The 14,438-nt window shown below is 39.5% G+C and overlaps 1 protein-coding gene across 4 annotated transcripts in view; it reads left to right on the forward strand.

Moving 5' to 3' along the window:
* The window catches only part of LOC117337127 (inositol 1,4,5-trisphosphate receptor type 1-like), a 178,225-nt gene that overhangs the window by 128,736 nt on the left and 35,051 nt on the right, over nucleotides 1-14,438 (forward strand). For all 4 annotated transcript variants that reach the window (XM_033897929.1, XM_033897925.1, XM_033897926.1 and 1 more), the window contains exons 28-43: nucleotides 96-150; nucleotides 638-735; nucleotides 2,081-2,152; nucleotides 4,558-4,657; nucleotides 5,698-5,942; nucleotides 7,292-7,359; nucleotides 9,708-9,763; nucleotides 10,146-10,310; nucleotides 10,698-10,936; nucleotides 11,138-11,222; nucleotides 11,413-11,600; nucleotides 11,855-11,968; nucleotides 12,759-12,843; nucleotides 13,135-13,221; nucleotides 13,902-14,006; nucleotides 14,328-14,399. In XM_033897929.1, the coding sequence (XP_033753820.1) occupies nucleotides 96-150; nucleotides 638-735; nucleotides 2,081-2,152; nucleotides 4,558-4,657; nucleotides 5,698-5,942; nucleotides 7,292-7,359; nucleotides 9,708-9,763; nucleotides 10,146-10,310; nucleotides 10,698-10,936; nucleotides 11,138-11,222; nucleotides 11,413-11,600; nucleotides 11,855-11,968; nucleotides 12,759-12,843; nucleotides 13,135-13,221; nucleotides 13,902-14,006; nucleotides 14,328-14,399 (1,834 nt within the window). The remainder of the gene's footprint in view (nucleotides 1-95; nucleotides 151-637; nucleotides 736-2,080; nucleotides 2,153-4,557; nucleotides 4,658-5,697; nucleotides 5,943-7,291; nucleotides 7,360-9,707; nucleotides 9,764-10,145; nucleotides 10,311-10,697; nucleotides 10,937-11,137; nucleotides 11,223-11,412; nucleotides 11,601-11,854; nucleotides 11,969-12,758; nucleotides 12,844-13,134; nucleotides 13,222-13,901; nucleotides 14,007-14,327; nucleotides 14,400-14,438) is intronic.

Consider the following 14,438-nt stretch of genomic DNA (forward strand, 5'->3'; position numbering starts at 1 on the left):
CAGGGTAATTTAAACCAGCATTTTAAATCTTAAATCTGTAGATTAACATTTTGTTTTTAGTGGTGTTTGTATTTTTGAAATATTCTGTTTTACAGTGCCATGGAAGTATTAGACTTCCTTCTTACATTCCAACGCAACCTTAGGCTAAAGGTGAGTTTCTTGTGTCAATACATTTGTAAAAGAACCCTGGCTTTTCAGATAAACATATCAAACTGCTTCAATTGTCTATCTCTTATGATTTTGAAAAAAAAATAATAATAATAATTGGATATCTTTTAATCTAGAATTAGTGTTACTGTGATCTGTGATTTGTTCTCACCAAGGATTTTTACTTATGAGTCTGATGTATTGAACTGTTATTACGAATATTAATTGGGTTCCTATTTTGAGATCATACCATTATCTGGATTTCAACTAGATTCAGGTGACAGGTAAAGTGTTCTCGATCAAGCAGAGGATGATTACCCTTTCAGTAAACCTGTTCTTATTCTCCTTTTATAATTTCAAGGGTTGGTGTATATATTGGGTTTTGTTACTCTGTTTCATTGATTTCGAGTAAGAATTATGCTTTCCTTACCCTTTGTTTTCCAGTTTGATATAAACGTTGCTATATACTTGATTTTGTGGTGGTTTTCAGGCCTTTGTGACCAAGTTTAAGCAATGCGAGCAGAACCAAGGCCATCGGACTTTGGAACCGCTGATGTACGAAAGCTTCAACCCTCACGACCAATCAAAGTATGTAGCAGTCTGGGAATTACTTGGGAGGTGGGATCTGTGTAATGATATGTGGGACCTATTGGAAAGTTACGGTCACTTGAAACCATACAATATTTCTAACAGATTTTCCACCATCAAAAATTGTGTACACTTATTCACTGTGGTGTGTATGTTCATCACCAAATCATAACTTCACTGTAGTTTTAGTACAAATAATTCATGGATGATTTATCTTTTTTATTTTTTTTCACAGAGCTAGATGTTGTTATTGAGCACAATTATTTGTTTGCATTAGGATAATGCTCTCTTGTGTAAATCTAGTGTTGGTGAAATCACTGATGATGAGGCTACACTGCATTTTCTTAATGCCTGTTTGTTTGACAAACAATATGGGTCATAAAAGCTTATCAGAGTTTATCTTTTGAGGGAAAGGGTGGAATACTTGGTCACATCAGAGCATTATCTTGGTCTATGAACATTTATTAAGTTAATTGGTGCCTTTTTATTTTATTTTATTTTTTGGGGGGAAGGGGGTTGGGTTTTCATAATTGTTCATACTGCATTGTGCATCATGTGTGACATGTAATTTTTAGCATTTACATTTGTACAAAATGGCTGACTGAATGTTGACTAAACTAAGCAACAATCATTGGTAACAGGGATCAGAATTCATACTCAATAATCAGTAATCTCCAAGTTAGAGAAATGGCATCAAAAAGGTCATGGAAGACTCCAACCAGCTTGATATAGCTATCAGAATTTAACAAGACAGTGATTTTCACATGACATTTTGACATGTAGCTGCCCCTCTGACAGGACACAAAGAAGTAATAGAGCATTATAATGGTCCCCAGAATCTTGTCTCTTAGTACAGAAACTCCAAACAGCATTTTTATGGGTATTTAACATTTAATTCTAGTATCTTCTATAGTAACCTGGCCACCCCACTTTTGTCAGTATGAAATAGTCCATTGAAGTCAAGTTCTAGTATCCTCTATAGTAACCTGGCCAGCCCACTTTTGTCAGTATGAAATAGTCCATTGAAGTCAAGTTCTAGTATCCTCTAGTAACCTGGCCACCCACTTTTTGTCAGTATGAAATAGTCCATTGAAGTCAAGTTCTAGTATCCTCTATAGTAACCTGGCCAGCCCACTTTTGTCAGTATGAAACAGTCCATTCGTGTCAAGTTCTAGTATCCTCTAGTAATCTGGCCACCCCACTTTTGTCAGTATGAAACAGCCCATTGAAGTCAAGTTCTAGTAACCTCTAGTAATCTGGCCTGCCCACTTTTGTCAGTAAGAAATAGTCCATTGTAGTCAAGTTCTAGTATCCTCTAGTAACCTGGCCACCCCACTTTTATCAGTATGAACCAGCCCACCGGTTGCTGCTGGCCCCAGGAGACAGACAAAGTTATGGATCACACTAACATGGATGAGTAAGATATGCACCAGTACAATTTTATTGTGTTTTATTGCAGGCTGCTTATTTTATACAATTAAATGCTCGGAGTTCATCATTATATTGTATATTTTCTATGTTGATGTTAAGCTTTTTTACCCTTCCCCCACCCTATCTCTACCTAAAATCACCCCTGCTCCTGCACATATCCAGTCTCCAGTATATGAAGGAATTGCTCACAACTCTTACCAATAACCCCCTTTACTTTAGTATATTGTTTTGCGACTTCCTCCTACTGACAACAAATGAATGTTGTGAGGTCATGATGTGACTAATTAAGATGTAAGAAGGAATTAATTCCTCTGAATTGACTTTGAGAACAAAATACTAACTTATTTTACTGTTGTTTTTTCCTCTTAGTTGTATACTTGAGTAAAATATCTTATTGTTGTATACCATCACTTTAGTACAACACAACTGTCTGAAACGTTAAAGCAAATGACAAAGTACTTAATGAATATAATTGATGAACTGTATTTGGCCACAGATCAGCTATAAGTTTTATTGTGTTGTAGTAAAACTGATACCTCAGTGTATCCATGTTTTTCTCAATCTGTCCTACAACTTCTGTAGAATATTCCTAAATAGTCATATTCTCCCTGCTGTTTAAACTTTTGATTATGAAAGTTAACTGATTTATTTATCATGTACCATGATCAGTTTTTCAACAATCAAAAATAAAGTGCTTATATTAATTGATGAACTTTAAGTTTGAGACATGTCCAGGTAGCCTAATTCTGTATCATTACTAATCCATTGAAATTTTACAGAGACCTTTTGATTTTAATTGCAATTCATAACTCCTCTTGTACAATGACATTATTCTGTCATGTTTTGCCATGATCATTTTGAATTGAATGCTTGTATGGTAGAGCAGGCATGGCTACTACTAGCAAGAGTCTAAAAGAGCTAGACTCATATACTGGTTTTGCAACCTCATTTCAAAGGTAGAAACAATTAATGGGAACACAAAGTAATTTTGCCTTTTACCTTCTCATATAGTGAAGAAATATAATGCATACATGTAGACACCATTTCCTCCAAATTCTAACTGTCTAACAGAATAGTTATGTAATATATGCCCATTCAATTAGAGACCAACGGAAGAGTGCTTTACTGGCGCCTAACCTACAACTCAACAATGCTTGCAATTATAAAACTTAAAGAATCATACCATTAAGTGATGCAGTTGCTGATATATAACTATTAAAGAAACTATTAATGTATACATAACTTGTGCATGCCTAATCAAATAGGCTTCAGGTACATGTATATTTGTAAAAACATGTCACTGATACATAAATTTGCATGCCTAATGAAAAACCCATATAAATCAGTTCTAGGTAACCTTTGCATGCTTATAACCCATATAATTCTGAGAACAAGATATTATGAAGAGAGGAATTATTGAATCTGTTTTTTTTATCAGTTAGGAGATGTGACTTTACTTTGTCTTTTTTAAAGAGTAGAAAGATCAAATTACTTATGTGTTGTGTATTAGGGCTCAACTTTTAAAATGATACACCACTGTTTTGTAAGGTGAAGCGTACCAATCAAGTATGTAATTACAAATACTATAGATCCTATATAAATCACATCTCGGGATGTATCTTATAGGATACAGTTGTAATTTCGAGCAATAGAAGACAAAATCAATTAAAAAAGAAAAATAGAGAAAAGAAAAATCTATTGGTCACACTCTTGACAATGGAAGTCACTGAAATTTTTTTTATTGCTTTGTCTTCAATATAAAAAGGAGAACCTTCCAAGTAGAAACAGTTTTCGACTTGAACTCTCAGCTGTTGCTTTGGTGCCCTTGATCTTATACTATTATGGACCCATATTAGTTCAGATATGTGTGTGCTAATGTTTTGATGTAATTCATTTGATCATAGTTGTAGTTATCGTATAGTTTTCAATAAATAATTGTCTGTGTAGGTTAAATCTATTATTATAGAACAAAGTCGAGGGAAAAAACATTTTGATACCTATTGGGTAGATAAAGAAATTAAAGGTGATATATTTCTTTTTAGTGCAAACTGTCTTCCAATAAAAGTATCACAAATGACAAAAATCATAATTTGATTTCTGATTTCTTATAAGAACTGCACAAAAGTAAGATTTTTTTTTTTTGATATTTCTTGATAAATACTTGTCATCTCATTGGATAAACAGTTTTCATATTTTTGATTGACATGCTTCACACTCAGAAAAAGAGCACAGTACACTTCACTGTTATAGAAACATGTAGTTCATCCCGGGGAATACATTTTTATAAGATAAAGATGGAGATAAGAGATAATGATACTGCCCTATTAAAGAAAAAGAAAAAGTAAGAATTTGACCAAAAGAAGAGTATACATTTAAATGTCTGTGTTACAGGAAGGTGGTTCGCCACCAGAAACAGGTGTTGAAGGAGCTCAAAGAAATGGTGGGATCCTCCTCCATATTTGATATAGAGAGTACCACCAGTGTCCTTAAGGTAATTTGTCTGTAAACTGTGAATTTAACAGCACAAAAATTGATTCCTGTTTTATACATATAAGTGTATTTAAATTATCTCTTGTTAAACAACTGTCAGCACAGGTTATCTCCCCTAAATGAATTATCTCCCCTGTTTTGTGCAACAGTCTAAATTAGTTTTACTTGTGTGATCTCCCTAGATTGTATAGATTTATATAACTTATCTCCTGATTGCGTTCATTTATATAATTTATCCCCTGTTTGAATTAGTTTATGTTATCTTATTTCCCCTGTTTGTATAAATCTATATAACTTATCTCCCCTGTTTGTATAAATCTATATAACTTATCTCCCCTGTTTGTATAAATCTATATAACTTATCTCCCCTGTTTGTATCAATCTATATAACTTATCGCCCCTGTTTGTATCAATCTATATAACTTATCTCCCCTGTTTGTATAAATCTATATAACTGATCTCCCCTGTTTGTATAAATCTATATAACTTATCTCCCCTGTTTGTATAAATCTATATAACTTATCTCCCCTGTTTGTATAAATCTATATAACTTATCTCCCCTGTTTGTATAAATCTATATAACTTATTTCCACTGTTTGTATCAATCTATATAACTTACCTCCCCTGTTTGTATAATGTACAAGGGTCGCGGTGGCCGAGTGGTTAAGGTGTAACGACACTTTATCACTAGCCCTCCACCTACTGGGTTGCGAGTTCAAAACCTACGTGGGGCAGTTGCCAGGTACTGACCGTAGGACGGTGGTTTTTCTCCGGATACTTCCGGCTTTCCTCCACCTCCAAAACCTGGCACGTCCTTAAATGACCCTGGCTGTTAATAGGACGTTAAACAAAAACAAACCAAAATTGTATAATGTATATAAGTTATTTCCCTTGTTTTTATAACTATCTATACAAATTATTTATGTCATTTCTCTGGTTCGTAAACTTTCAATAAGTTATTTCTCCATTAATGTAAAAGTTGGTATAAATGATCTCCCCTAGTTTATAATTGTCTATACTAGTTATCCTTTTCTTCCATAGGACTTGTCTATGTATAGCTACGACAAGATGGTTACCAAGTCATTGGACATACTCAACAAGCTCTACTCATCCCAGAGTGACATGTTCCAGTTAGCGAGTAAAGCCCAAATCTTACTCACACATGACTCAGCCAAAGTCCATCGTGAAGTCCAGCGCAGTTTACCTGTTCTCCGGAGACTTGCTAAGCAGAAGCTTAATGATGAGCAGGTCACATTGACAGGGGAGATTCTAGATGAACTAGCAGGGTAGGTACATTAACACAATACAGGAATGAAGGCAGGTTTCATCACTTCTGTAAAGGAGATAGTAGGCTTCCTAGCTAAAGTTAATGGGAATTCCCTTTAATCTAGTATAGGATGCCTTCTTAAATTGAGCTAGAGCAGACAGGATGTGTTTTTTGTTACTCTTTCCAATACTATTCTAATGTTGAAGAAAAAATATATATACAGAGCAACCCACTTATTTGCATAGCCCTTTTTCCATGACAAAATATGCAAACAACCGGAGTATTTGTATAGGCGGAGTTGGGTTTTGGCCCCTCTTATACACATGTAGATCGTCAGGTAGGTACTCAAAATGGGTGCTATATGATTGTTTACGTTTTTTGCATTAAAAATATACTTAAAAAATTTAAAATATAAGAGTAAATACGAAATACATGGGTTGTTATTCTTTATAAATGTACAAATAAAAATATTTGCATACCATACATGTCAACCTCTGAAACCTCCAATGAGGGAGATCTCTCTCATTCCACATCCAAAATGAGGGAGAAAGTGCGTGAAAAAAATCGCGACATTTTTGTTACTTTAGGTGATGTTCCTCATGGGCTTCAACTTCACTAGTTGTTTGATCATAGATGATGAACTGCTGAAGCAATAGACTGTCTTAATTGACCGTGACATGTGTATTGTTGTTTGGGTTTGTTTTAATTGGAAAATGGCGCACACACAAAAAGAGTTGTCGTTCATTACACTATGCCCCCACAATGCAACACGCCTAGTAAACAATCATGGCGATCGCAACCTGTCTCGGCGAGTATTCAAGTGCACAGAACACAGGTTTGGATCGATGCTATAATAAATAAACAAATCTCATCAAAAGATGAGGCATATGAATATTATATTCAGTAATTCTTCTGCACAATGCTACTGATATGGTCTGGATAAGAACTAAATGTCGATTTCGATGCATCGAACATAACCTGTAATGACAGAATGTGAACCAATGATTAGATAATGTTTTAGATCGTGTCAAATCAATATGTAAGTTAAAACACATTTCATATTACGGGAAAATCATAAAAATACCCTAAAATCAATTAAAATTTTCCGATTTTTTGGAATTTTTATATGCATATAAGCGGGAGTCGGTGTTTTAGTCGTTGCAAATACACAGGATTAAAATACAAAGATAAAGAAGAAAAAAATCGGGACCTGATAATTTTATGCAAATGAGCGATATGCAGATAAGTGGGCTCCTCTGTACTTTTGATTACTGTAAATATAAAAAGATTATTAAGTCTTTGCAGAAATGTTGGAGAATAAGGCATGGTGTTTCTGTTGTATTTAGTAATTCTTTGTTTGTTCCCCAGGTTCTGTCACCTACCTAAAAACTTAGAAGAACCCCACTTCATGAACCAAAACATCCTTGTCAGCCATGGTAAGTAAACTGGAAGTCATATGTAAATAACTTGTTCAGTCCTCTGTTTGGCATACAAATGTGTAAATGACTATACTTTCCTTGATAGTTACATCTATACATTCAACAAGCTACATCCATTGAAGATGATATGGAATATGGTACTTTGTGATTGCCATAGTCTCCCATCCCCACCCCTGCCATCATCTCTCTTGCCACCTCCCCACCGCAGCCATCACCTCTGTTGCCACCTCCCCACCCCAGCCATCACCTCTCTTGCTACCTCCCCACCCCAGCCACCACCTCTCTTGCTACCTCCCCACTCCAGCCACCACCTCCCCACCCCAGCCATCACCTCTCTTGCTACCTCCCCACCCCAGCCATCACCTCTCTTGTCACCTCCCCACCCCAGCCACCACCTGTCTTGCTGCCTTCCCACCCCAGCCATCACCTCCCCATCCCAGCCATCACCTCTGTTGCCACCTCCCCACCCCATCCATCACCTCTGTTGCCACCTCCCCACCCCATCCATCACCTCTCTTGCCACCTCCCCACCCCTGCCATCACCTCTCTTCCCACCTCCCCAGCCATCACCTATCTTACCACCTCCCAACCCGAGCCATCACCTCTCTTGCCACCTCCTCAACTCAGCCACCACCTCTCTTGCCACCTCCTCACCCCAGCCACCACCTTTCTTGTCACCTCCCCACCCCAGCCATCACCTCTCTTGCCACCTCCCCCCCTACCACCAGCCACCACCTCTCTTGCCACCATCCCCACCCAGCCTCACCTCTTGCCACCTCCCCCAGCCATACCTTCTCCCTCCCCCCCAGCCATCACCTCTCTTGCTCCCTCCCCATCCCAGCCCACCACCTCTCTTGCCACCTCCCACCCCAGCCATCACCTCTTCCCACCTCCCCACCCCAGCCATCACCTCTCTTGCCACCTCCCCACCCCAGCCATCACCTCTCTTGCCACCCTCCCCACCCCAGCCAGCCACCACCTCTCTTCCCACCTCCTCAACCCAGCCACCACCTCTCTTGCCACCTCCTCACCCCAGCCACCACCTTTCTTGTCACCTCCCCACCCCAGCCATCACCTCTCTTGCTACCCCCCCTATCCCAGCCACCACCTCTCTTGTCACCTCCCCACCCCAGCCACCACCTCCCCACCCCAGCCATCACCTCTCTTGTCACCTCCCCACCCCAGCCACCCACCTGTCTTGCTGCCTTCCCACCCCAGCCATCACCTCCCCATCCCAGCCATCACCTCTGTTGCCACCTCCCCACCCCATCCATCACCTCTGTTGCCACCTCCCCACCCCATCCATCACCTCTCTTGCCACCTCCCCATCCCAGCCATCACCTCTCTTCCCACCTCCCCAGCCATCACCTATCTTACCACCTCCCCACCCGAGCCATCACCTCTCTTCCCACCTCCTCAACTCAGCCACCACCTCTCTTGCCACCTCCTCACCCCAGCCACCACCTTTCTTGTCACCTCCTCACCCCAGCCATCATCTCTCTTGCTAGGTACCCATCCCAGCCATCACCTCTCTTGCTACCTCTCCATCCCAGCCATCACCTCTCTTCCCACCTCCCCATCCAGCCATCACCTATCTTGTACCTCCCCACCCCAGCACACTCTGCACCCCATCCAGCCACACCCTCTCTCCTCACCCCAGCCACACCTTCTCACCCCCACCCCAGCCATCACCTCTTTGCCACCTCCCCACCCAGCCATCACCTTTCTTGCACCTCCCTCACCCCAAGCCATCACCTCTCTTGCTCACCCCTCACCCAGCCACCACCTCTCTTGCCCATCCTCCCACCGCCATCACCTCTCTTGTCACCAGCCATCCCCCCACCCCAGCCACCCCCTGCACCTCCTCACCCCAGCCATCACCTCTTTTGCCACCTCCCACCCCAGCCAACACCTTCTTGCACCTCCTCACCCCACCATCACTCTCTCCACCTCCCAGCATCACCTCTCTTGCACCTCCCCCCCAGCCATACCTTCTTCACCCCCCCAGCCATCACCTTTCTTGCCACCTCCCTCACCCCAGCCATCACCTCTGTTGCCACCTCCCCACCCCAGCCATCACCTCTCTTGCCACCTCCCTACCCCAACCACCACCTCCCCACCCCAGCCATCACCTCTCTTGCCACCTCCCTACCCCAACCACCACCTCCCCACCCCAGCCATCACCTCTCTTGCCACCTCCCCACCCCAGCCATCACCTCTCTTGCCACCTCCTCACACCCAATCTTTAAGGACAATAGTGAAAACTTGCATCGTTTTTCTATCGGAAAACAACATCAATAAGTTTCTGTTTTATCACTCACTTAACTGTTACTTGTTTCTCACAGGAGTCTTACCTGCCATTCTCGACATATTGTCTCAAGAGATAGATGCCAAGCTTGTGGTAAGTAATCTGCTGTAGTCAGTGGACACTAGTAGAGATTGATATGTGTAGATTTAATCCTTTGATTAAAGATTATTCTCTTTTGTTGCACTAACTGATGTACTGGAGATCGCAATACATACAGATCTTTTTAATGTGCACCAAATATATCCACCTGCTTTTCACTAATAAAAAATATACACACATAGACATTAGTGTGTAACAGTGGAGAGTGTAAGATCATCTAACTATAGCTCAGGCTAGCAAGAATAATGATAGGATGTCCGCTTGGAGAGTGACAGTTCGTTATTTCGAGGCCCAGTGAAGGCAGGGTATTTTTCATTGCTCTTTCCTATTACAATTGTATGATGTGTTACTCTTATATGTCTCTTGGCATTCATAGGACCAACAATACAAGGGGATGAAGAAAATCTTCAAGAAGACTCTAGACCTGTTAGCACTAATCACACGTGAGAACAGTGCTATGCAGGAGGCCATGTTTAACAACCTTGACACTCTCCTAGAGGTCCAGATTGTCCCTTCCTGTCTCGCACTGGCTCTCAAAGAGGTACGATATGTCGACAAATATTCCCTGAGATTTCTTTAGAAGTATTTGGTCCCTTGTATCATCATACTGACTATTGTGTAATAAAGAGGTTCGTTATGTCAACAAATATTCCCTGAGATTTCTTTAGAAGTATTTGGTCCCTTGTATCATCATACTGACTATTGTGTAATAAAGAGGTACGATATGTCAACAAATATTCCCTGAGATTTCTTTAGAAGTATTTGGTCCCTTGTATCATCATACTGACTATTGTGTGATAATCAGTCTGAAATGTCTGTTTTGTTAATTTTCTTTCCATTTCCTTTTGTCAATACCAGAGACTCATGGATCAGCCAATACAAATGATTGCAATCAAACTAATTTGCACTGTTTATGCTTGTGTTGTAGCTGTTCATCGCTAACCAAACCACGTGCTTAAAGGTTCACTCCAAACAGATCCAGAAGATTGTGCTGCTGGCGGCACAATACCAGAATGAGGCTCCTGAGTTCCTCGAACTCCTCAAGGTCCTGGTTAAAGTAGAGGGGCTTGACCTGACCATCAAGCGTAATCAGGCCCTCGTAATGAAGTACATCATGCAGAACTTCCGCAAGGCTGCTTACGTCCTTGACCAACCACGAGACAGCAGGTGGGCATTAGGGGCAAGAATTGGTTGATGATTGTTTATGATTAGAAAACAACAGTTTATATAATGTGTATGGCTGATACTTGAATGGTGTACATATACTGTATTTAGTGTCTGCTTTGTACCAAACAAATATTATTCAACTGTATTGTTTCAGACCAAAGGTTTAAAAGTTAATTATTTCCTTGTTAAATTGTTTTGTAGGGAACAGATTTTGACAAACAAGCGAGACCCAGGTCATCTTGCCTACTTCATTGGGCTAGTGGACCTGTTGGCCACTTGTGCAGAGGTGAGAGTCAAAGCCAGGTTAAACATGTTTTTGGGTCAAATGTTAGTGTTGAGTGATTAATATAAGCTGATATAACTTGTTTTGCAATTGTAAGATGAATCTATTATGTTGAGTTATCATGTTAGTTTATATATGAATAGATCTGTAACATATTGACAACAGTTTTAACTTTGTCTTATTATCACTCCAGGGAGAGAACAAATTTATTGAGTCCCTGTGTCAGACAATTATGCCTGTGGAGGAGATTCTGTGGGTACTTAACCACAGGGATATCGATGGTAACCTCAAACAGCCGTTTGTCAAGTACATGTTGTGGGTGTACCTCAAACCAGCAGGCAATCTGGTAGAGAGTGGGGCCGCTGACCTACAGCATGACAAGTAAGTTATACATACCCCATCTCTAACCCACATATGACTCTGACATTATGAGTGATATTAACACTACTGCTCTGAAGTTTTCATCACATTTGAAAATGTTCAACCACACATACAACTCTGAGTTCTTTGATTGTCACATTTGAGATTGTTCCACTACTGGTATGGTGGATGATCTTATCTGGGTAATCTATCAATAACTCCAGGAAAACTTCATTGAATATCGGCTACATTTATCATTGTCTTTCTTGTTTCAGGGAAATGTGGAATTTTGTGGCATCTGCTGCAGACACCATTAAACAATTGTCAGATTCCATAGCAAAACACAGAGATCGAGTGGCATTATTGCTCAAACAACCACCTGGCAAAAGGTATGTATTCAAACAATACAGACATAAAGAAGGAATTATGACAACCACACTTTAAAGGTAGATAGCCAAATATCTACTTAATAAGGGTATAGCTACAATTCTCCAAGAGGTGACTATGTACTCTAACAACCACTCGGTGAAGGTAGATAGCTAAATAACCATTTAGTGACAGTATAGCTACAATTCTCCAAGAGGTGACTATGTACTCTAACAACCACTCGGTGAAGGTAGATAGCTAAATAACCATTTAGTGACAGTATAGCTACAATTCTCCAAGAGGTTACTACGTACTCTTAACAACCACTCGGTGAAGGTAGATAGCTAAATAACCATTTAGTGACAGTATAGCTACAATTCTCCAAGAGGTTACTACGTACTCTTAACAACCACTCGGTGAAGGTAGATAGCCAAATAACCATGTTGTGAGAGTATAGCTACAATTCTCCAAGAGGTGGCTAGGTACTCTAACAACCACTCGGTAAAGGTAGATAGCTAAATAACCATGTGGTGAGAATATATATAAGCTACAGTTCTCCAAGAGGTGACTAGGTACTCTAACAACTGCACACCAAAAACTTGATACTCCAACAACTATGACCATATACTCCGAGAAAGGTAGCAGTTATAACTGACAATTTAAAAGATATCTGTATCATTAAATTAGGAATAGTAAATGATTATATTTGTATCTGTAGATATTATACAAAATAGATATTATACACAAAAATGTTCTGCTGTATGTTATTTGTAAAACAAAACCTAATAGAAATGTTTGTATACAACCATGCAGTGTTGTGGCCGCCCCTGGTGATATCAAGGCAGGATTACATGGCTGTTTATACTACGTCCTTGAGGCCGTCCTTCCCTTCGTAGAGGTATGGTTCTCTCTGGGAATGTAGCTTCTTTGTAAAATCAGATAAAAATCTATCTTATAAGAGTGAAAAAAGAAATTCCATGATTGAAAATATGCACAGTTGATATTTTCCATGACTTCATCTATATATTGCATTGTTTTACAGCCAATTTGAGTCAATTTAGGCTAAAGACTAATTTGGGATAATTATGTCATGAAACTTCTTGTGTATATTTACCTAAAATTAAATTAACAGAAGTTACTTGTTAGTCTTCCCTAAGAAAAAGGAGAATTGATTGTTTCCTTTTTTCAGGTATTCTATTCCATGTTCTACTCGCCGGACAAAGACCTGTATCCTGGGGAGATTGACACCACAGAAACTCTAGCTGGAGGGCTGTCTGTATGTATTGTTAACAGTCATATACAAATATTTACCATTGTATGGCACTGCCACTATATAACCCTACCAATTCAGTTGCGAGTTCACCAGCCTATGAACTGCCAACAGGAAGTGATCTCTGCTACTGGTAAGCGCGGGAAATTTGAATTTGAAAATTTCAAAACAAAAATCGCATGACAAATAAAAAAATCGCAGATGGTAAATATAAGAATTGAACGGCTTTCAGTTGGCATTCATAGTCAATATGAATTCCAACTGGACAGAGGCAAATTCCATGAAGCGCGCTAGCGCTTCATGTTGAATTTGCCTCCGTCCAGTTGGAATTCATATTGACTATGAATGCCAACTGAAAGCCGTTCAATGCTTAAATGAAGGCACCACTTTATTTCTGGAGATTTCATGATCACTTTAGTGACATTAAATTTTGTAATGCCTTGAAAAGTTACGGTCAAGAGTACATATCAATTTGAAAAGATGATAATCTTAAACACAATCAGCGGTCAAAAACAGGTATATTTCCTTTGTCAAGTAAAGAGTGCCATTGACAAAGAAAAACGGATGTTTTCAATGTTTCAAATCGTATTTCTACCAAACTGATAAATCTCATTCCGATCATTAAGTAAAGCTTACTTTGCATATCCAAACTAAAAATATTACTGACAAACCTGTAAATCTTTCAGTCGTTCTGCGAGGTGGCTGGCCAGTTCCTCACCAATCCTGTCCACATGAAGGCCATAGCGGCCTCCATTACTATCCTCATCTCTGTTTCAAGCGCCAACAAAAGTGTGAGTAGACGGGCAACTCTCTCAGGGTTTACTATGACCATTGTACTGTATTCCTATCCTCTAATGTTTAACCAGGAATTACACAATATTGGACAAGCTTTCTTAAGGAACATGATAATATCTATGCTTTAAGATTAAACACATAACAGAACACTAAGAATGATTACTTGTATCCTAGATGAGCTTCATTTAGAGCAGATTTAGATAGTTGTAATTAATGAAGAATAAATAGATATTCCTGTTTTATATTATATAATTCTACTGCTTTATTACATACACATATAGTAATTGTTTTAAATTTTTTTTCTTTCTGATTCTCAGTTATATATTAGCGTGTTGGAGAAGTTTTCTACAGAGATGAGACTTGGAGACACCAAAAGTGCCGTGCGCAAGGTGATTAGAAATACCCTGGATGCTTTTCAGGTCACATGT

This window comes from Pecten maximus, chromosome 11 (genome assembly GCF_902652985.1).
Source record: "Pecten maximus chromosome 11, xPecMax1.1, whole genome shotgun sequence".
NCBI lineage: Eukaryota > Metazoa > Mollusca > Bivalvia > Pectinida > Pectinidae > Pecten > Pecten maximus.